This window comes from Anabrus simplex, chromosome 1 (assembly GCF_040414725.1).
Source record: "Anabrus simplex isolate iqAnaSimp1 chromosome 1, ASM4041472v1, whole genome shotgun sequence".
In the NCBI taxonomy this organism is placed as follows: Eukaryota; Metazoa; Arthropoda; class Insecta; order Orthoptera; family Tettigoniidae; genus Anabrus; species Anabrus simplex.
In genome coordinates this window covers 795,742,065-795,763,458 of record NC_090265.1, presented here as the reverse complement: position 1 = coordinate 795,763,458, position 21,394 = coordinate 795,742,065, and the positions used below count along the sequence as shown (strand labels likewise).

Here is a 21,394-nt window from a genome sequence, read left to right as displayed (position 1 = left end):
TTATTCCACGGAAAGATAAGCAATTGTCAGCCAAAAGCAGAACGTGCAACCTGCATTTTTCAGCAGATTTAATTAACTTAGAAAGGCAGACTGTTTCGTTGTGAACGGTAATAACACTGATCTCCCACGTGTATGGTGAAAATTGAAACCAGGAGTGGTGCCTCATATTTTTCCAAATTTACCAAAATACCTATCCACTGAGATAAAATCATAAAAGGCACCCAGTAGGAAAAGGAATGAAGACAGTATCAAGAGGATAAGGAACAAGAATCATGATATGAGTGAAGCAGTGATGGCAACAGTGAGTGGTAACGCTCAAGGTCAGCCTAGATGTAGTCAAATTCACGGTCAGTCTAGTTCTCTTACCGAAGCCCAAAAGCCAATAGCGTCTCTCAAAAGGCGACTAAAACTCATAATTTAAAGTGAGCTAAATGTCTCTTTCGCCGGCCCCGTAGTGTAGGGGTAGCGTGCCTGTCTCTTACCCAGAGGCCCCGGGTTCGATTCCCGGCCAGGTCAGGGATTTTTACCTGGACCTGAGGGCTGTTTTGAGGTCCACTCAGCCTACGTGATTAGAATTGAGGAGCTATCTGATGGTGAGATGGCGGCCCTGGTCTAGAAAGCCAAGAATAATGGCCGAGAGTATTCGTTGTGCTGACCACATGACACCTCGTAATCTGCAGGCCTTCGGGCTGAGCAGCGGTCGCTTGGTAGGCCAAGGCCCTTCAAGGGCTGTGGTGCCATAGGGTTTGGTTTTAAATGTCTCTTTCCTCAGTCAAAAATAGGATTAAATTCCTACAGGGGCATATTAAGAACACTGAATATTTAATGTTTTATATGTTCTGTTTAAAAAGGGTTTTTTTAAAGTATATAAAGCACAATATTGCTTTCGTTTTTTGTAATGTTCCATTTTATCTCATGTGTTCTCTTATTAAAGTAAAAAGATATTTCTTCATGGGGAATGACCTGGCCGGGAATCAAACCCGGGCCTCCAGGTAAGAGGCAAGCACACTACCCCCACACCACGGGGCCAACCAGTGTGGCAAGAGGGAGAAATAAATGATAATAATAATGTGATTTGCTTTATGTCCCACTAACTGCTGCTTTAACGGTTTTAGGAGACGCTGAGGTGTCTGAATTTAGTCCCGCAGGAGTTCTTTCACATGCCAGTAAATCTACCGACACAAGGCTGACATTTGAGCCCCTTCAAATAACAATGCACTAGCATCGACGGTCAGAAGACCAGTGCCTCAACCGTCTGAGCCACTCAGCCCGGCAAGGGAGAAATAGAAAGAGGAGATGATAACATGAAAACTCTCGATAAACTGCTGTCCCCAGTTCTTCTTTATTCCTTCCTTGTCATCTGCCGACAAGTTCTTTTCCGCTTCACAGATTCATCCGAAGGGCAGGCTCCAACGTTCACTGAGGAGCCAACTTGACAGCTCTCAGTCTTGATATGGGAAGTGCAACATAAAGCAAATAACAAAAGGACTGGGAAGGAAGCGGCCGTGGCCTTAATTAAGGTACAGCATTTGCCTGGCGTGAAAATGGGAAACCAAGGAAAACCATCTTCAGGGCTGGCAACAGTGGGGTTCGAACCCACTATCTCCCGAATACTGGACATTGGCACAGGGATTTTTAAGCAGAGAGTCTGACATCTTGAAGGTTGCAGTCTACTTCGATGAGGTGATTGTCCTTGTCTTTCCCTCTTCCGCTGCTGACCTATCATTATGTTTATCCTATAATACATTTCTACCTGTTTTCTACAGGCTTATACAACTTCTGGCCGGTTTCTGGAACGTCAGACATCGAACCTATAGCAGTATCAAATGGTTAACTTGTATTTTGGAGTAGCATGAACGTAGGATGCATCTATCGGTTTGATAAATTGCCTCCTAACTTAGAGGGCCTTAAGCAGGAGATATCTATTTGTTAACTCGGTGGGCGCTTGCACAGTACTTCAGTATCGGCAACTAATATTGTGTTTGTTAAAATTTTCCATGGCTTTCTCATCTTCTTCCAATGAATTGTAGAAATGGTCAACATTCTAGAACGACTACGAATACGTCATAGTCGACCTAATGAATTCAAAGATGGATTCAGGCTAAACAAATATACTGTCATACATTTAGTTGAGAGGCAACAACTTGAGCACCCTGGGCTAAATAATTTTCCAAATATTTTTCCATTGTCCCCTGTTGATTAAATATTAATTACGATATCCTTTAATACTACTGAGTCTTATCATATTTGTATCTGTGATTGCAATCGTGTGCATAAAAACACTGGTACCAGTAACTGAGTATAACACATTTATTGTAGTAGGCCTACCGCAGGCCTACTTGCACTGGCACTGACCATATACTTTTATCGTGGGTTTGTTTTTAATTAACAATATTACATTACAATGAACTAACAGGTTATATAATTATGTTAATTTCCTGATATTTATCGTTATACTGTGGCCACACAATGTTCATATTTTGGAATAACAGGGAATAGGTAGGTATATTTATAAGGCTCAGTGCAAACTGGATCATGCGTGACATTTGTTGGTGGTGTGCATATTTCATCAGAAATCCTCAAACAATGTCAAATTCTTCTGACTGTCCTTAAACACTATGAAACTGACACCCATGTCTGCATGGCAAAGACGAAATAATAGGAGCTGCATGGAAAGCTCAAATGCGATGCATTACTTGTGAGCATGTGTCTGACAGCCTAGGGAACTCATCTAATGCACAAAAACAAAGCAATGCAAGGGGTGGCATCTAGTGTGTATTTATAAATTTTAATCCATGAGCCAATAGCTAGCAGCTCGATAAGTTAGCTGCTATTACGCTGTGCAACGCAGCAACAGGTGTAACAAATCAATAGCTATCGGACAGATATCTCATCATTCCAGAAACCGGGCATTCATTTGTCACTTGTTTATTCCTTTTTGTAAATTTTCTAAATAAATATGGTATAAATTTGCCTGCCCGAGTGTCGGCAAGGACTTTACTTCACTTTTCTTGTCCTCACCGAATGGAAAATACACCTTTTCTTATGTATGCCCATATTCCAGCCACATACAGTATAATTTATCTAAATCCTGATTTCTGATTTATCCAGATTGAGCAGTGGGGAGGATGAAAGAGATATGTTACTTCATTGAGAGCTTCATTTTATATTTACTGGCTAGGTTTTACTTTCCTTCCTCTTACTTCTAGTATCTAGATCAGCTATAGTCATCAATGGCAAAGAACCTGAGATATAGCAGACCATTACTTAATGGGTAGTATAACTTGAACAGAAAATAGATAAATTGCAAATTCAAAAAAAGAATCTGAAAATTAGGTATTGAGAATAGCTTCCCAGAACATTTCTAATGGAACTACCCTGAAAATACCAATCTTAGTTCAAGTCTCAATATTCTCAAACATTTCCAGTTCAGTTCTACTTCAAAAAGAAAATAGTACAAATTACACATTTTCATCACAAGAAGAGGTAAAGGTGGTGGCATTTGTTGTTTTAAGGGGCAAAACAGTGCCCTGGTAACATTAATCGAAGGACGGGAAAAGTAAGAAAAGTAACATAGGAAAGCAGCAATTAATGAAAGACGGGACACATGAACAACACTCAGATAGAGTCACTGGAATATTTATTTTTGCATAAGACATTTTAAATCTTGTTTCAATGACAACATCAAGATAAGATTAACCAGTGAGCTCGATAGCCTCAGTCGCTTAAGTGCATCCAGTATTCGGGAGATACTGGGTGTTCGAACCCCACTGTTCGCAGCCCTGAAGATGGTTTTCTGTGGTTTCCCATTTTCACACCAGCCAGGCTGTAACTCAATTAAGGCCATGGCTGCTTATTTCCCCTCCTAGCCCTTACCTGTCCCATTGTCGCCATAAGACCTATTTGCGTCAGTGCGACATAAAGCAACTTGTAAAAAAAAAAAAAAAAAACTAATGTTTCCCACTTTAAAACTGAAGTTTAGCAACATACCCAATTCCTAGATATTGATGACATAGTAAGAACTCCCCTCTAAGAACAAAATATACTAGGAGACTCATGCGAGAAATTGTCATGTTCATAAAATATGTGGTGGAGTAGCCCCATGGTGAACTACTGGTGAAGTAAGGAATACACAAATCAGTACAATATTAGACAGTCTTACCACTTAATGTAATGTTAGATTTTTTAACATTTATGGTATCTACTTGAACGGAAGCAAATGCATGTGCATTATTATACCGATGAATATTCCAGAAGTAATTTTGGGTTTTACTAGCATTCTTTTCTTACATGATAATTACAGCATATCATAACGACATAAAACAGGCGTCCCAGCGGCCAAAATGTGAAGTGGACAGCAATAAATGGAGAATTTTCTAACTTGCAGCCAGGCTATAAATGTTTATCATTCTATGTTCTGAAAAAAATGAAATGGCGTATGGCTTTTAGTGCTCGAAGTGTCCGAGTATATGTTCGGCTTGTCAGGTGCAGGTCTTTCGATTTGACACCCGTAGGCGTTAAATGATGATGAAGATGACACGTACACCCAGCCCCCGTGCCAGAGAAATTAAGCAATGATGGTTAAAATTCCCCCAACCCTGCCGGGAATCGAACCCTTGTGACCAAAGGCCTGCACACTAACCATTTAGCCATGGAGCCGGACATTCTATGTTGAAAGAAGCTATAGATGCATTACCATCCCTCCCCTCACCCATCAGTCTCTAAATATGAACAGAATGATATACAAAAATTCAATACTGCCACATACCTTTTCACATCAAGAAAAAAGAAGATACCATTACCATTGGTGACATAGCTGTTGTTTAATATTTAGTTTAATTTAAAATAGCCAGTAGGCCTTTTATTCTAAGGCCAAAACTACAAAAATTTTACACCCAAGGTATTCCAAAGAAAATTGAAGTACTCAAGCACTTCTGAGTTTTCAAGAACATTTATGATGTAAAAGGCTTTGATTACACAGCCTGACAAAAAAATTGAAGTACCGGTACCCAGAAGGAGAGGCAGGACTAAGTGTGAGGACTCAGCCATTATAGCATGATAGTTTGTAGTCTCACCACTGCAAGCACTGCAAGGAATTATATCCAACATGTGCTACAGTAGTTCCGGTCAAGCCAGGTATAGAAAAGTGCGGGAAACATTACTGTGCGAGATATTTCAGTGAATAAGTTGAATTTTCTTTGCTTTCAATTCCTAAACTCAGTTCATTGTGGGTTGTGCACTTCAAGCATGTATCTTATGTGGCTTGATTAATTTAATAGTTCAGCATGCCGTACTGTTTTGTGCTACGCTGTAAGTCAAGCTATGGTAGATTAGTTGATGATATGCGATTTTTTTATGACCGAAGGATAGAAATAAATTTTTTAAATGGGCCAGAGCTATTCCACGGAAGGATACTGAGTTAACATGTAATAGCAGAATTTGTCATATTCATTTCTCTGATGACTTGATAGTAAAGTTAGATCATTTTACAGTGAATTGTGAAAAAGTGGATATCTCTTGTGCGAGATGGAAATTTTGTCCAGGAGCAGTGCCTCACATTTTACCTAATTTGCTGAAATACCTATCAAGGGAGATTAAGTCCCGCAAAACTTGGTCCTATGTTAATTAGATGCGTATGTTAGCCCGGGATGTGGAAATGCATAACAAGATTGTGAAACAATCAGTCAAAACTTCCATTAAGCAAAAAATTGTGGTTCAAGATGCAGTAAATATTGAAGACTGGGAAAGCTCTGTACCTGAATTTGATAGCACAGTTCAAAACTCTTCAATTGAGAAATGTTTAGTGTACCATTTGGCTGAGTACGTTGTTAATCACTCTTCAAAATTTATTAAGTGTTCGCTCTGTGCCCATTTTGTACGTGAGAATAATCTAAGTAAATTTTCAGTTCTCACCGAAATAAAAGAGCACCACTCCAAACGCAGCCATTTGTGTTCTGGTTCAAGCAACAATAAAGTGTTTTTAATAATAATAATGTTATTTGTTTTACGTCCCACTAACTACTTTTTAAGGTCTTCGGAGACGCCGAGGTGCCGGAATTTAGTCCCGCAGGAGTTCTTTTACGTGCCAGTAAATCTACCGACACGGGGCTGTCGTATTTGAGCACCTTCAAATACCACCGGACTGAGCCAGGATCGAACCTGCCAAGTTGGGGTTAGAAGGCCAGCGCCTTAACCGTCTGAGCCACTCAGCCCGGCTAAAGTGTTTTTAACATGTCCTTCAAAAATTGTATGTGACATTCTTTTCCAGGCCGAGAAAGTAATTAATGGAAAACTGAACTCAAAATCGATGTGGGATGAAATATTTTTTGACTGTATCAATTCCATAGAAAAAATTTCAGTTGATCCTTCTTATCTGTACATGTACGCTACAGTAACCTGTACTTTCCGCAACAAGTGATGAAGGCCGTAGCTCTTATTTCCAGGTATGATTTTTTTTCCATTGTACCATGCCGTGGTATTTTAATAATAATCTTTCATTGTTTTTTTTTAAAAAGTATATACTGTACTTATCAGTTACGAAGTAATATGTTTCCTCTGGATTCATTCCTATGACGAGCTGATCAGTACTGTGGAGCTTGCCCAGTCTAGCGCTGCCTGGCAGAGTGCGCTTGAACTCGAAGAGTCCTCACACTTGTTCCTATATTCATCATGGTATGACATTGCATCCCCTCTGACCTGGATGCATGCACTGATTCAGTTAGGAAGGGTGTCATAGAGCCCTTATATCATCTCCCGAGGCAAGCTGGCCCACAGCTGTTGTAAATGGTTTTTGATATCCTGGATACTGACCCTGGGACGGAGTTGACGTCCGAGTTGGTCCCGTACATGTTCTGTCGGAGACAGGTGCGCCCACAGGAGTACCTCAGCATCATGCAGACAGTTCATAGAGACATGTGCCGTGAGTGGACAAGCATTATCCTGTTCAAAAATGCCACCACAATACTGTCGCATGAGAGGTAACACACGCAGGATGTCCGTGACATACCGTTGTGGTGACAAAGTTTCCTCAATCACTACCAATCGTGAACTGAAGTCATACCTGATGGCTCCGCACACCATAACATCAGGAGTAACACTGCTGTGCCTCTCCAAAACATGAAAGAATAGGGCCTCTCCCCAGGTCGCTGCCATACTCGCAGGTGATGGTCATCTGTGGTAGTGCAAGACCGCGATTCATCGCTGAACACGATGCGACGTCATTCATCAACAGTCCATGCTTCCTGGTCACAGCACCCCTCCAAACACAGCCGCTTGTGTTCTGGTGTTAACAGCAGCCTACCCATGGGACGGTAACTCCCTAGTGCAATTGCTGCTAGTCTTTGACCAATGGTGCGAGATGACACAGAATGTTGCAGGGAGTCCATTACTTGTTCTTGGATGGCAGGCACAGATGTGAAGAGGTTAGGATGTGCTTGATGCACAATAGGGTTATCCTCCCTTGTGGTGGTCAGACGTGATCAACCGGAACCTTGACAAGTATGCCTGCCCTCACGTTCCCATGCAATTCAACATCGAGCCACTGTCACATCTGAATGCCCCACAAATCTGGATAATGCACGATCAACCAGCTGGCCAAATGGAGAACCCCTTTCAAATTCTGTCAGGTGCTGATAACGCTATCTCATGCAAGTACGCAGCATCTCTGTATCCTTCACAGCGATTACTCAACATCTGACTCTGTTCATGCCCCTTATATACCCTGGCAGGTCTGGTAACAACACTAATGCACTCTGGCAGTCGTTCTACCTATCACAGGGAATTGCAACTCTAATCAATTACATACCTACCGATGGTGTGTACGTGTACAAAATTACATTGACATCCGACCATTTATTATGGGTGCTTCAATTTTTTTGTCAGGCAGTGTATCATAGGCTCATGGAAAGACAGGTCAGAGAGTGCATCAAAGAAAAGTAATAAAAACACACACTTCTTACCCACACAGTAGCACATACTGTGTTTAATTACCAATTGCCTTTCCATGAGGTCACTATGAGAATATTTTATGACAAATTTATTTAAAGAAATAAAATGAATACATTTCCCTTTTTTAACTGGAACAGTTTTAAATCATTTTAAATTTCAATCCTTTATAAAACAAGAAATTCATATCATCACATCCTCTGCCACAAAAAAAAAAAAAAGGAATATAGGCTCCAAGGTTCATCTGACTTTTTTGATCATATATAACTTTTCTGTTCAAAAATGTATGATTATTTGTAAACAATGGAGTGAAAATAATGCAAATCTTATCAATTAATGGCTAATGTCTCAAGAAGCAACTTATATTACAGGAACTTGAAATATACAGGATGGGAACAACAAATTGCGTGTGTTTGATGATGGTTTTTTTTTTCTTTTACAATTTGTTTTATGTCACATCGACACAGATAAGTCTTATGGTGACGATGGGATAGGAAAGGCCTAGGAGTGGGAAGGAAGTAGCCGTGGTCTTAATTAAGATATAGACCTAGCATTTGCCTGGTGTGAAAATGGGAAATACCGGAAAACCATCTTTAAGGCTCTCGACAGTGGGGTTCGAATCCACTATCTCCCAGATGTTTGATGATGTTAAGACACCATGAGGGAGCACTGTTCAGGGGTTACAATTCCCATCACTGAGTCCCTCTAGACACAAGGAATTCTGGGAACAGTTCCTCTAAGAGTACGGTGTTCCCCTGACCAAGGTGTGTCTTACTGGAAAACTTACTTATGGAAGTACAGATTATTATTCTCATAAAATGCCTGTAAATCTGCACAAAAACAAACTATGACCTATATATTTTAGCAGTTACCATCTTTATCGAAAGGTACTATGCCATCGTGATTTGAAAATGCCACCCGACTGAGCCAGGATCAAACCTGCCTACTTGGGCTCAGAGAAGCAGCATTTAACCGTCTGAGACATTGAGCCCGGTACTCTTGTAAATATTACGTACTGACATGTGACTGAACTAATTACTAATTTGCATTAAGTAGTAATTTGTTTCTGTGATTTACGGCTAATCATTTCATTTTAAAAAATCTGAATTGTATAACGCAGCACACTTGGCGTCAGATACACAAAATACCTATGAAAAATGAAATGGCGTATGGACAAGTTCGGCTCGCCAGATGCAGGTCTTTTGATTTGACGCCCGTAGGCGACCTGCGCGTCATGATGAGGATAAAAAAGATGATGAAGACGACACATACACCCAGACCCGTGCCGGCGAAATTAACCGATTAAAGTTAAAATTCCCGACCCTGCCGGGAATCAAACCCGGGACCCCTGTTGCCAAAGGCCAGCATGCTAACCATTTAGCCATGGAGCCGGACCATATGTTTTATTTTAAAAAGTAATTTTTTACTACTACTACAAAAATTGTTAATTTTTCTTAAATAAAAAAAATATAAGTAACAGAAATAGTATGCAGAATTCTTTTCTTGTGGCATAAGATGTACAGTTAAATTGGTAAACTTTAAAACTTTTTTCTCTACCAATTATAAGTTTCAAAATTAATTAAAACTGTGGTAGCAATAAATCAAATTTAAAGCAGCTACATTTTAGTTTTTTATTAGTATCATGCAGCATTACATTTAGAGAAGAAATCATATTATTAAACCCAATTCAAACATGCAGAAATCTTAACTATGGTATGTTACATAGCTTTATAAAGTTGTTTTAAATATTACACACAACAATGATACATGCACAATATGGAACACAACAACACAGAAGCCAACAAGGAATTCTATCCCAAACCCAAATCAAAGATGACTCCACAAATAACCTACAATAAGAAGAGACACAATCAAAACTGCTGACTACAGGATACAAACCCCAGCACCAAGAAATTTCCACAACTATGGATAAAGAAATAGGAAGAAAGTGTATTGAACTATCAGTTTTCCACTCATGTACACAGACTAACAGACATATCTCCCTTTTTCTTGTCATCATAGTCATTAAATCCAGATATACAAACTGCAGGTGAGTATTTTCCTATTACGTATGCTCAGAGATTTAACAAGGAAGATAGAGAAAATATAATAAGGGCAAATTATCAGGCAACTTATTAAAGAAATACCTGTATTAAAAATATTTAACTGAAATTAAGAACAAGAAATATAATATCACTTTAGAAACAGGAAGAAACATTCTCAACATAAAACAAGAAAGAAAGAAAGAAAGAAAGAAAGAAAAATAAAGAACAAAAGAAAGACAGACATGTATGAAAAGAGTGTCAGGGAAACAAAAATTAAAAATTTATAATATTTTACGACAGATGGAAAGATTTTTTCAAGAAAGAAGTACATAAGATACACCACCAAGCCCCATTATTTAAATTTAGTTGAGCCTTTACACCTTCCCATTAAGCAAAGACTTTGGAGGAGAGAACCTGTTTCCAGACCCAAGTAAACCCACATAAGAATTTCAGAGATTTGGGTTGGGGACACACCTATCTCCAACGAACAACTCCTGTTGGTTGCGTCCATCAAAAGACACCCACGAAGTGCTTCTTGCATCATTGTTCAGCATTATCTGCAACAAGTGGATTTTCAGGTAAATTCTGCCCCAAAAATGAATATAATTGACGGCAATCCTATTAGCAGAAATTAAATCATCCTTCAGTAGAAGAAGGTAATCCGAAAACGACTATGAAGATTCTGGAACGAACAAGGGACTGCTAATCAAACAACGCTCTGATATGGAGGGAGAAGTTTAATCACTATTCCTAAAAAAAGAACAGACAGACCCCTCACCAAGCAAAATGTTACTTGTTGTTACTGACCAAATACCAGGAGCTGAAAAATAAAAGGTACAATTACCAATAGAAAGAAAAATATGAGATTAATTGATATTATTTTAGATGTCTTCAACAAGATTTCTATCTACGAACCCACCATGCACAACAGGAGGGAGAGAACTCGCAAGAAACCTATATACATAGAAAGACAGAAAACAGAATGAGCAATCCAAGGAATTAAAATAATTGTCTTTTATCATCAAATTGTCTCCAATACTACAGTTCTATTGGTCTCAAACCAAACCTAGTTTGGTCATCTGAGAAAAAAGAAAATCACTCAGCAGTGTGCGTCACACAAGCCAGAATCGTTCTCTCAAATCACCGCACCAAGAATTAACAAACAGAAGAGCAAAGACAACCTTACATCAAAAAGAACAACACAGTAGACTTTGATGAATCACCTAAACAGCAAATAAGAAACAGATTCTTCAATACAAAACCAACCTGGCAACATAAGGAAAGCTATCACAATTTCTACTACGATTTTTATCCATATAAAGGAAATTCATTACAACTCCTGATGAACTGACAGTTCTCTCAACTATATGTAAAAAATGTTTTAACCAGCATAAACTATACCAGAAGCAAAGAGACAAAAAACATAGTAGAAATGATGCAGACTTTAGAAAGTGAAAGTCAAGCTATACACTGGCAGCCATAATTCTGGAAACTTTGTAAAAAGAAAGGCAACCTTCATTTTTCAATCATTAAACTTATTTTTACCAATTTGAAATTGCTCCAAAGACATTACAAATAATTAATTCTTCATTGAAATAAGTTTATCTTATTCTAAGGAAAACACTTTCTAAACCTAATAACTGTGAAAATACATGTAATGCTCAACAAGTTATGTTATGTTATATTCTTTGCATTATCTTCGTGGTAATGTCAAATCTTTATTGGATAACCTTAATTATCACCAGTACAAGAACTATTACACTATTTTACACATTTTCACACTGTTTTTAGTTGAGAAATGACTTTTTTTTCTGAGTTACTTAATTTCCTTACAAATATTCTCACAGAAACATCAATTCTATTATGTTGTCAAATTTCCTGGATTTCTCCTGAGGAATTCTTGCAATCTCTGGATGATAATCTTCAAATAGCCCTCACATCCCTTGGGACTTACTTTAGGATATCTATCAATTCTTGGAGCAGTTTAATAACATTTGCTAAACTTGTATTCCTGGCATACTTTTATAATGGCAGGCACTGAACCATCACCACCCCTCCTGTACGGGATCTCCTTGTACGTGTAGTCTTCGTCATTAATCTATAGTAATTAATGCACTTATCATAATTCAAAAACAAATTATCGTTGTACACAAAGATGCTTTGTTTGTCATCCAGCCAGACATTTTGTTTTCTTTTCCTTCAACCTCTTGAAACTATTTTAAAAATCGTTCTATGTATGTGCTGCCTTTTTTAACGGAGGCACTCTATAAATAAATAAATAAATCAATAAATAAATAAATACCACAGACTTGAGGCTAAATTATCTTTACCGCAGATAAGAATTACCTTCTGTATTACTAAATGATGTTCATCTGCTAATTAGCATAAATGTTGTGGTAAAACAGCACAAATGCAAAACATTTCCAGAATTATTGCCACCGGTGTAAATACTGCATTCTTCTGAATTCACCTCAAGTGATGCCAAACTATTGAACTTTAATAAGCTAATATATGAACCCAATTATCCACCACGTGTGTTTCCTGTATTATGCACCATCATATACAGCCATATACACAGTCTTCCCACAGCAAAACTACGTGATGACTAACACCCCATGGCTAGGCAGGACAAGGATTCTAGCCATACAACTGACAACATAGCTGAGCCTGCCTACTGTACTCCACAATCATAATTTATGAATTTCATTATGATCCGTATTGAATAGGTGGACCATTCTCTACCCTTTGATAGTGTTGTACTCCACAACATGATAGAAAATTTGTTCTGGTTTTCAAACTCAGTACTGACAGTGGGATGTTTTTAACTTTTCTCTTCCCTCTCTCCTACCTATAAACCTACAATCACATCAGGAAAATGGTGAGAGATTATAAACTCAGGCACTAACTACAGACCCCACAATAACACACAATTACTGATAACTCTTATTCTCAAAACACAGGACTAATGGCCAAATATATATAAAAGGAAAATAATAATTTAAAAAGAAGTAAGCTTGTAATCCCGAAGAAGTCTTCGGCAATAATGAGGGTTTGAATTTAAATTCAAAATTTAATTCAATCTCTACTGTTTCCGAGGAAGTTTTCTACAATAATGAGGGTTTGAATTTAAATTCAAAATTTCCTTCTGAAGATGCGGAGCAAAGTTCTCTGTGAAACAAAGAGTTTCACCTTGTTTTCTTGACACAGCAAAAGCCCAAAAGCCCATATCATGTCTACAAGTACGGGCTGTGAAAGCATGAATGTTAACAAAATAATAATGTAATTGATATTAATTATTTATATAATATATTGGTCTTAAGAAGGAATTTTAGCCTCAAAAGGAGCTGTTCTTTCAAGTGCCAGATAATCGGTTATCACAATTCCTCCATATTTAAGTACTGTGTGTGCTTATGTTTCTTAAACTAATGTCAGTCTCAGAGTTGAGCATGCCACACTAATTTCTGTGTGGATATATTGAACAGGTTATCAGTGAAGGAAATGTCCAACTCATTGGCTGAATGGTCAGTGTACTGGTCTTCGGTTCAGAGGGTCCTGGATTTGATTCCCGGCCGGGTCAGGGATTTTAACCTTCATTGGTTAATTCCAATGGCCCGGGGGTTGGGTGTTTGTGCTGTCCCCAACATCCTTCCAATTCACATACAGCACATAACACTATCCTCCACCGCAGTAACACATGCCGCCCACCCTCATCAGAGGGTCTGCCTTACAAGGGCTGCACTCGGCTAGAAATAGCCATACAAAATTATTATTATTATTATTATTATTATTATTATTATTATTATTATTATTATTATTATTATTATTATTATTATTATTATTATTATTATTATTATTATTATTATTATTAGTGAAGGAAATGCCAAATGTGATGTTTTTAAAATTCCATCATATTATATCTAAAAATGTTTTGATATTTACAGTTTCATGCATTTCATGTTGATTAGATGATAGCTTTGTTTCACACTTAATTCCCAACATTACGAACACTGAACGAGTGGCTGTGTGGTTTGGGTTTGAACCCCACTGTTGGCAGCCTTGAAGATAGTTTTCCACAGTTTCCCATTTTAGCACCAAGCAAATGTTCGGGTGTATCTTAACCCTCAAACTGCGTTGTCAGGTCATTTATGATACCGCTGAACTACTTGCTCTTATAACAGGTAATAGCTTTGTATGCTATTGATGGTAGTCGCTGTAGCTTCCCGCCTTTGTGTTGTTCAACTATTGCTAGGCTAGCAAGGTTCTGCTCAGTTTAGTTCATTTTGTAACTGTTTGAAAATCGTTAGTGTTGCCACATTCGACCCCATGACGCAGTTTATGTCGTAAATGTTGTCATGAGTGTTCGTTCATTGTAATAACTTTTGTGAGTGACTGAAGAAGTCTGTGGGTAGGTTATGTGATAGCCTCTGTCACAGAAGCTCGTGCTTCAGTTCTGGACCCTAATTTCTTGGAAATTATTGAAAATGAATTTGTCCTCAATGAGGATGCTGATAATAGTGAGCAAGGTGGTCACAATGATGACGATCCTGATTTCAGTACTATACGTGATCCTGCGTCTGAAGAAGAGTTTGACCAACACCTCCTAGATATAGATATTATTATTATATTATTAACTCAAATGAGGAGAGTACACCAAATTTACAGGAAACTTTGCACAGACTCCATGGTGAGTCATCAGCTATATACGGTAGAAACAGGTATAAATGCTGATTTGCCAAGAATGTAGAAATGGAAATTTGTATTGCTAATTGAAGTGTTCTGAAATACGACTGTAGGAGAAACATGAACAAAATTCTTAACTTTTCTAGTTGCTATAAGCTTGCCTTTTCCATGAAATAGACTTCATTTAATTTACGCTGATCTTCTTTACGTAAAACTCTTAAATTTCTTATTATGTTTGAATTTGACTTAGTGATCTAATGGTTGAAAACAATCATTTATAAATACTGCCATTGTTAAGAAGGCCTTTATGTGCAAATTCCATAAGTAATACATCATAGTAAAATAGCCTAATAATGGTGTAATCAAGAAATTTCAAACAACAGAATTATTCACCTGCATGTACCCAGTGCCATTAATGACTCCACAACACAGTTTATACACTGGAAATGTTGTAACGCAGTTTGAGGATTAATTAAGGCCAGGGTCACTTCATTCCCACCCCTAGTCCTTTACTATCCCACTGTCGCCATAATACCTATGTGCACTGGTGCGATGTAAAGCAAAACATTTTAAAAAATTACAATTTCTCTAAAAATCAAATCTTATGGAGTATTAATAGCCAATAAGATTCATTCCCTCGTATCAACTCTACTCTCATCACCATTCTAGAATAAATTACTGAACTTTACGTTACTATCATTTTTTTTATCAAAATGTAAATACACCTTTTGTGAGGCATTTAAAAAAAAACATTGTTTTTAATTCTACTGATGTGAGACCAAACAGACAATTTTCAGTGACCTCTATATGAAGAAGCTTCCAACACCAACTAACAAACACCGTACAAAACAATCTACTGAACACGCACTACCTCTAGCAACCTTATATACAGCCAGATAAACTGGACAAGGACCAACAACTGCAACAATGACTGTAACAACAGGGACAAAAACAACACATGCATGTTACAAGCGAACAACAGTGGTGCAATGGCGCAGCAGTGCTAACTTCAGCACTGGACCTACCTATCACCGTGAAAGAGTTCTTGTCGATTGCGCCCATCAAACGAAACCCACGATGTGTTTCTGCTATCGGGAGACACTGAGATCTAAAAAAAGTCAATTCACACTGAAAATGGCAAGACATAACATGATACAAGTAATTGTCAATAACAGTTACACATATAAAAACAATATCTATCGGTAACTATTTTACAGATAACAAAATGAAGAGATTTCCAGATAAAGGAAAAAACCACTGTGGCTTTCTTTTATTCCAAATGCAAAGTGTGTCTTTTTTTAAATTTTGTCTATTTCTTTCCACATACAGTAGACTCCCCCTAGTTCGGCTACAGTTAGTTCGGCCACCAGAAAGTCCAGCTGGCACCTGTCCTTGTATGAAGAGGAGGAAAATGAGTCAAGCTGAGGGAAGTGCAACTTTACAATCGGCAGCGACATATCGAGCAGCAGCAGTTGATGTAATGTGTATAAAAAGTGGCATGATTTTGCTTCTAAAAAGCAACTGATACAAAAAGCAGAAAAAGATGAGCGATTTCTTTTAATTTTTGAATTCTGCAGAGTTTATGACACAGTACTATACTATAATGTGAGTCCCTTTTGTTTACGACAGTCTGTGATGTTTATACGAAGTGTTAGTGTACCTTTACAAATTAAATTCTGAGCTTTTGTAATACGTCTTTCGGCATTTAATTTTCCACCATGAGTGTTTACTCTCATCGGAAGTGAAACTTAGACAACATCAAGTCATTTCGGATGAGTACACTTGGTAAAGACACATTTATATTACTTGCCTTATAATTGGTTCTTCAATGTAGTGTATTTAACTTAAGCTAAATATTGGTATTTATAGCATACTAGCAAATGTATCCGTACTTCGCTATGGTATTCTACACTGTATACCAATATCAAAGTAAACACTGTACACACAGTGAATAAGATTTTTTTAAATTGCATGTTTCTTAGCATTGTCCGAGAAACGTTGTTTACAATGTAAAGTGCGAGTTGTTGAGTTCTGATGATAATGCCAGGCTCACTTGCCTGCTGTCATTCACAATCGAGTTGCAAAGTTTTCATTATAATGGCAGGTCCCCTTGCCTACTGCGTGGTCACGACTGATTAGAGTTTTCATTTCAATGGCAGGCCCACTTTCCTACTTCCAGACATATTACAGTTGAGAAGATTTTATTATAAAGGCAGGCACATTCCATGCTGCCAGTCAAAATTGAGTTGTGCTGTTATCATTCTAATGACAGGCCCCTTTTCCTAAAGCCAGTCAACTTACTGCCAGTCACACTCGAGTTGGTGAGTTTTGATTATAATAGTAGGCCACTCTGCGTAATGCCAGTCACATTTTAGATGGGTAATTTTTTTTTTTATGGTGGGCACCCCTGCCTACTGTCAGACACAATTGGGTAGGGGAGTTTTGAACAGAATTTCATGCTCCCTTGACTGTTTTTGATTACTTTTATATCTCAACACCCCCCCGCCTGAAGGTCTTGCCCCCACACGGTTTGTCTCCTGATACTAATTTACAAATGGACCAAATTTGGTAAAAATCTCTCCAGTAATTTAGGAGGAGAAGTAATACATACACACATGCATACAATGACATATATATATTCTCAGTTAATCCGGCACTTTCATTATTCCGGACTAGGGTCCGGTCCCAAGGTGGTCGAAATAGAGCGAGTCTACTGTACATTCAATTTATTACACAAGCATCAGTTAGAATCCATGATATATGAAAATATATAGCACTGAAGTAATAGAGTGATAGGTAGTCAGTTTAAGATTTACTTACTTTTATTTTTCAATTGAACAACAAGGCTTATGAACATTCGCCACCCACCTCAATATAGATCAGATCCTTTATTGAGAAGAGTATACATCAGGATTATTTTCTTCAAAGTTCATCATTTATACAGTACTTTTTCTCATAGTCTCGAAATAATTTCTTGCTGTTCAATTCTATACATGATTCCAAGAGAAAAGTAAGCTTACTTGAAACTTCTGGAAATCTCCTTAATGCACATTTAGCTTAAGAAATCTGGAAATAAATGGGTACTTTTACAAATTAGGTCTGTGTTTCCACAACAGGGAACAATTATTTGTGATAAGCTATTAATTCGCAATGTAAAGTCATAGTTGCTGAGCATAGCTGGGTGTTGCCACCCAAATTAGTTTTAAAATTCCCAGTTTATATCCAGTTTTCTTCAGGTTCTTTAAAAATCCCTGGTATATCTCTTAATGTTACAAAAGATTATTTACTTTACACTAATAAGAATAATAGCATTTTTAGAAGTGTTTTGTTACAAACAAGGTACAGTGATATCACAGAATCTGACATATCATAATTATCATAATTATGTGATACCGCACATTACGTTACCTGTATTAGCAGGTAAGTCTTGTGAATATCACAATCACATAAATAAAATAGCTATTTGTTTTCCTATCAAGGAACAAGGTTAGAAACATCAGACAGGGATAAATACAATGACAGGTTAGTCAGGGAAGAGCGAAGACCAGGAACAAACAAGAACGAACTGCACAGGTTAGTGCACTGCCATACTCAAATAGACAGGCTTTTTCCTCATCACCCTGTTCTTCTATATCAATTTTTTTTCAGTTTGTTTTCACTGCCCAACTTCATCAGAAGAGTGGTCATCCATACTCTGTGAGGAGATCATTCTAAACAGATCTTCATTATTGTTGTGGGAAATGATGATCGTATCCAAGTGTACTCAAATGCTGAAAGCGCTCCAGTACAAAGCAGCCACAATAGTTTTTATCACCGACTGTAATGAAGTCTTCAAGTTAGGTTTCCTCTGGGCAGTTTGGACAATGAACTGCACCACAGTCACAATCAGTGTTCTGTGTATAACCCCATCTTTTGAGAGTAGCCTTGGTTCTAGGCATTCCAGTTCTTATCCTATTAAGGATCTTCCAGACAGTTCAAGATTGCAAAGTGTGTGTTTGTGTTCCTTCTGCTGGCTGATTCCTGTTAGATAGTGTGGACTTTTGCTACCAGTATTGATTCCTAAGAACACTTGGTGTGGCTGGAGCTGCCATGGTGTTATTAATGAAACTCCTCAGTGACCTGAGACGCTGTTGTAATATTTCATGATCATAGAGAAAATGGCGGTTGCCCACCTCTTGTTTGAGTTTCTCAGTTTCAACTGCTACTTGCCATTAGATTGAAAGTCGAGCAATGCCATAAGTGTGGTATAGCTTTGGTGTGGGTGATGTAGAATAAGAAGCCAGATAAAGAGAAGAGATGAAAAGTCAATCTGATTTACATCATCATTAAACTTTCCACTTACTAGATTCTGTTCATCAATTTCCAACTTTCTAGTTCGTTTGTGCTTAAGAATCTCATTATAAATATTAGTTGATACTTGAACCATAATTCACTGCGGAATACCAACATTTTACATAGACTGATGCCAACTCCTCTTCTTCATAAGATCTTAAATTCACTGGCTCAGTTTGGTAATTAGGGACTATGCCTTCAATTTTCAATGTTGTAAGACAAGAAGTTATTTTTTCAGAATGGTGAGAGATATGTTTCTAGAAATAAACTAAATGCTTGAGTGATGTGGATTAAAGTATTAGGGCTCCATTTTAATAGAGACACTCTTCAATGAGAAATTGGATTCTTTGGTGTGACAATGAAGTGGTGTCCTTTTCTTTCCCTTTGAAAAGTTTCAAGCAGATAACGTTAATTTCTATGACTTTAAGTTAGAAGGAATAATGAATACCCTGTCCTTCAGCCTACTGCATTCCAGTTCACAGTTCCATAAACAATAACAGTTGTTCTATTTATTAACTCAGACATGTTCTTAAGAGTCAGTAGCAATTTTTATAAATGTTGTCATCCACACCATGTGCAAAATTATATAAAACATTAATAGGGCTGATGTATGCTTTCACTAGCAGCCACTAAATCTTCCAAGAAGGATTTTAGATTGTGCAGAATTTGTTTTGTTTGTTGATGTTTCCCAAACATGTACTGCTGGATGGCTGTTATAAAGCATGCCAATGGGTAAAAATCAGAGAACATTAAAAATCTAAATGTAACTCAAAAACCAGCTCAGGGGATGAACTGGGCTGCTTTGTATTATAAAAAGGCCACCTTTTGGTAAAATTAAGGTTATAACTAGGGCTAGTATTTGCATGGCCGGCCCTGTGGTGTATTATTGCTTGATATTACATAAAACTACCTGTTTGTGGTATTTAATTTAAATTATTTTTACTTCCCTCAAGTAAGATCTCCCTAATATTCAATTCATACTGTGAAAAATCACAGGATCGTTCATCATTATGCTTCGTTTTTGTTCCTGTGTTTAGAATGGATAAATACGACAATTAGGATGCACTACACATGCGAGAGAAATACTAGTTGCAGCCACTTCCACAACCTACTCATAAGCACACAAGTGAAAGTCAAAATGCAATGTGAATATCGCCTAGTGCTTGCATGGGGATTTAAATATTTTGTAGAAAATCATTCTCTCTCATCAAAGCTTGCGATGTGCCAGTGGATCATGAACAATGTGTTGTTTACCTCTGTATTACAGCTTTACTGAAAACCTAACCTAAATCTGCCTGTTTTCAATCTAAGGCTGCAAATTATTTTTTCTGATGTTAATATTTCAGTACATATTTTTCCTATTGTTGTTACATAAATATGTACACTCACTCTCCTGGCGCTACAGCCCATGAGGGGCCCTGGCCTTTCCAACAGCTTTTCCCTACCCCTTTCAGTCCAGAGCTCTCCTTCTCCAGCCCTGGATCCCTAACAGCTCCAAATCTCTCGAGACATTGTCCAGCCATCTTGTTCTTGGTCTACCCCGTCTTTGTTGGCCGCCAGGATGTTGGTCAAGAATCATCTTCATTGTTCGTTCCTGGTCCATCCATACGATGTGCCCGAGATACTAAGTCTCCTCTTTTTGACCTCTGCAACTATCTCGAGGTCACCATACAGGGCATAGACTTCTTAGTTTGGTCCTGATGTGCCACTCTCCTTGATCGTGAACCACGCCGAAGATCTTCCTCAAGATCTTTCTCTCCCACACCCGTAGAAAGTTCTTGTCGAGCTCGTTTTGGGTCCATGTCTCGCATGCATACAGCACAACTCGTCAGATTATAACTCGGAACACGGTGAGTTTTAATCTTCTGGACAGCGTTGCAGTCTTCAATAACTTCAATAACACGTGTTCCCACCTGCCACCCTAGCCTTTATCTCCTTGCTGATCTTGTTGTCCTCAGTCATAAGGCTCCCAGGTACTTAAACTGCATCGCTTTCTCGTACGTGTTACCTGCAAATTACAGGCCTCTCGCCGTGAAATCTTGTTTTGTCTCGAGTGTTCATCATATACTTGGTTTTGTCCTTGTTGATCTGTAAGCCCAGATGTTGTGATCCCTCGCTCATGTGTTGCAGAGCTTCCGTTAGGTAGTTCGCACTTCTCCCGAGTAGGACAACGTCGTCTGCGAAGGCCAGGTACTGGAGGGTTCTGTTGCAAATGGTACCACCTGGATTCTGTGGTTTTTGACGTATAACATGCTCCAGACAGAGGTTAAACAGAGTGGTTTGCAAGCGTCACCTTGCCTCAACCCTCTCTGCATTTCAAACTCCCTGGAGAGCTGGCCCTGGATCTTACTTTGGCTCTGGTACTTTTCACAGTCATCAGGACAAGGTTGGTG

At 38.2% G+C, this 21,394-nt stretch overlaps 1 protein-coding gene across 9 annotated transcripts in view; it reads right to left on the bottom strand.

Moving 5' to 3' along the window:
* The window catches only part of LOC136857542 (NAD kinase), a 933,739-nt gene that overhangs the window by 6,146 nt on the left and 906,199 nt on the right, over positions 1–21,394 (bottom strand). For 8 of the 9 annotated variants that reach the window (XM_067136272.2, XM_067136277.2, XM_067136276.2 and 5 more), the window contains one exon: positions 15,695–15,777. In XM_067136272.2, coding sequence (XP_066992373.2) covers positions 15,695–15,777 — 83 coding nt within the window. Of the gene's footprint in view, positions 1–10,463; positions 10,547–15,694; positions 15,778–21,394 lie in introns of all 9 variants that reach the window. The other variant, XM_067136273.2, reaches the window with a different exon arrangement.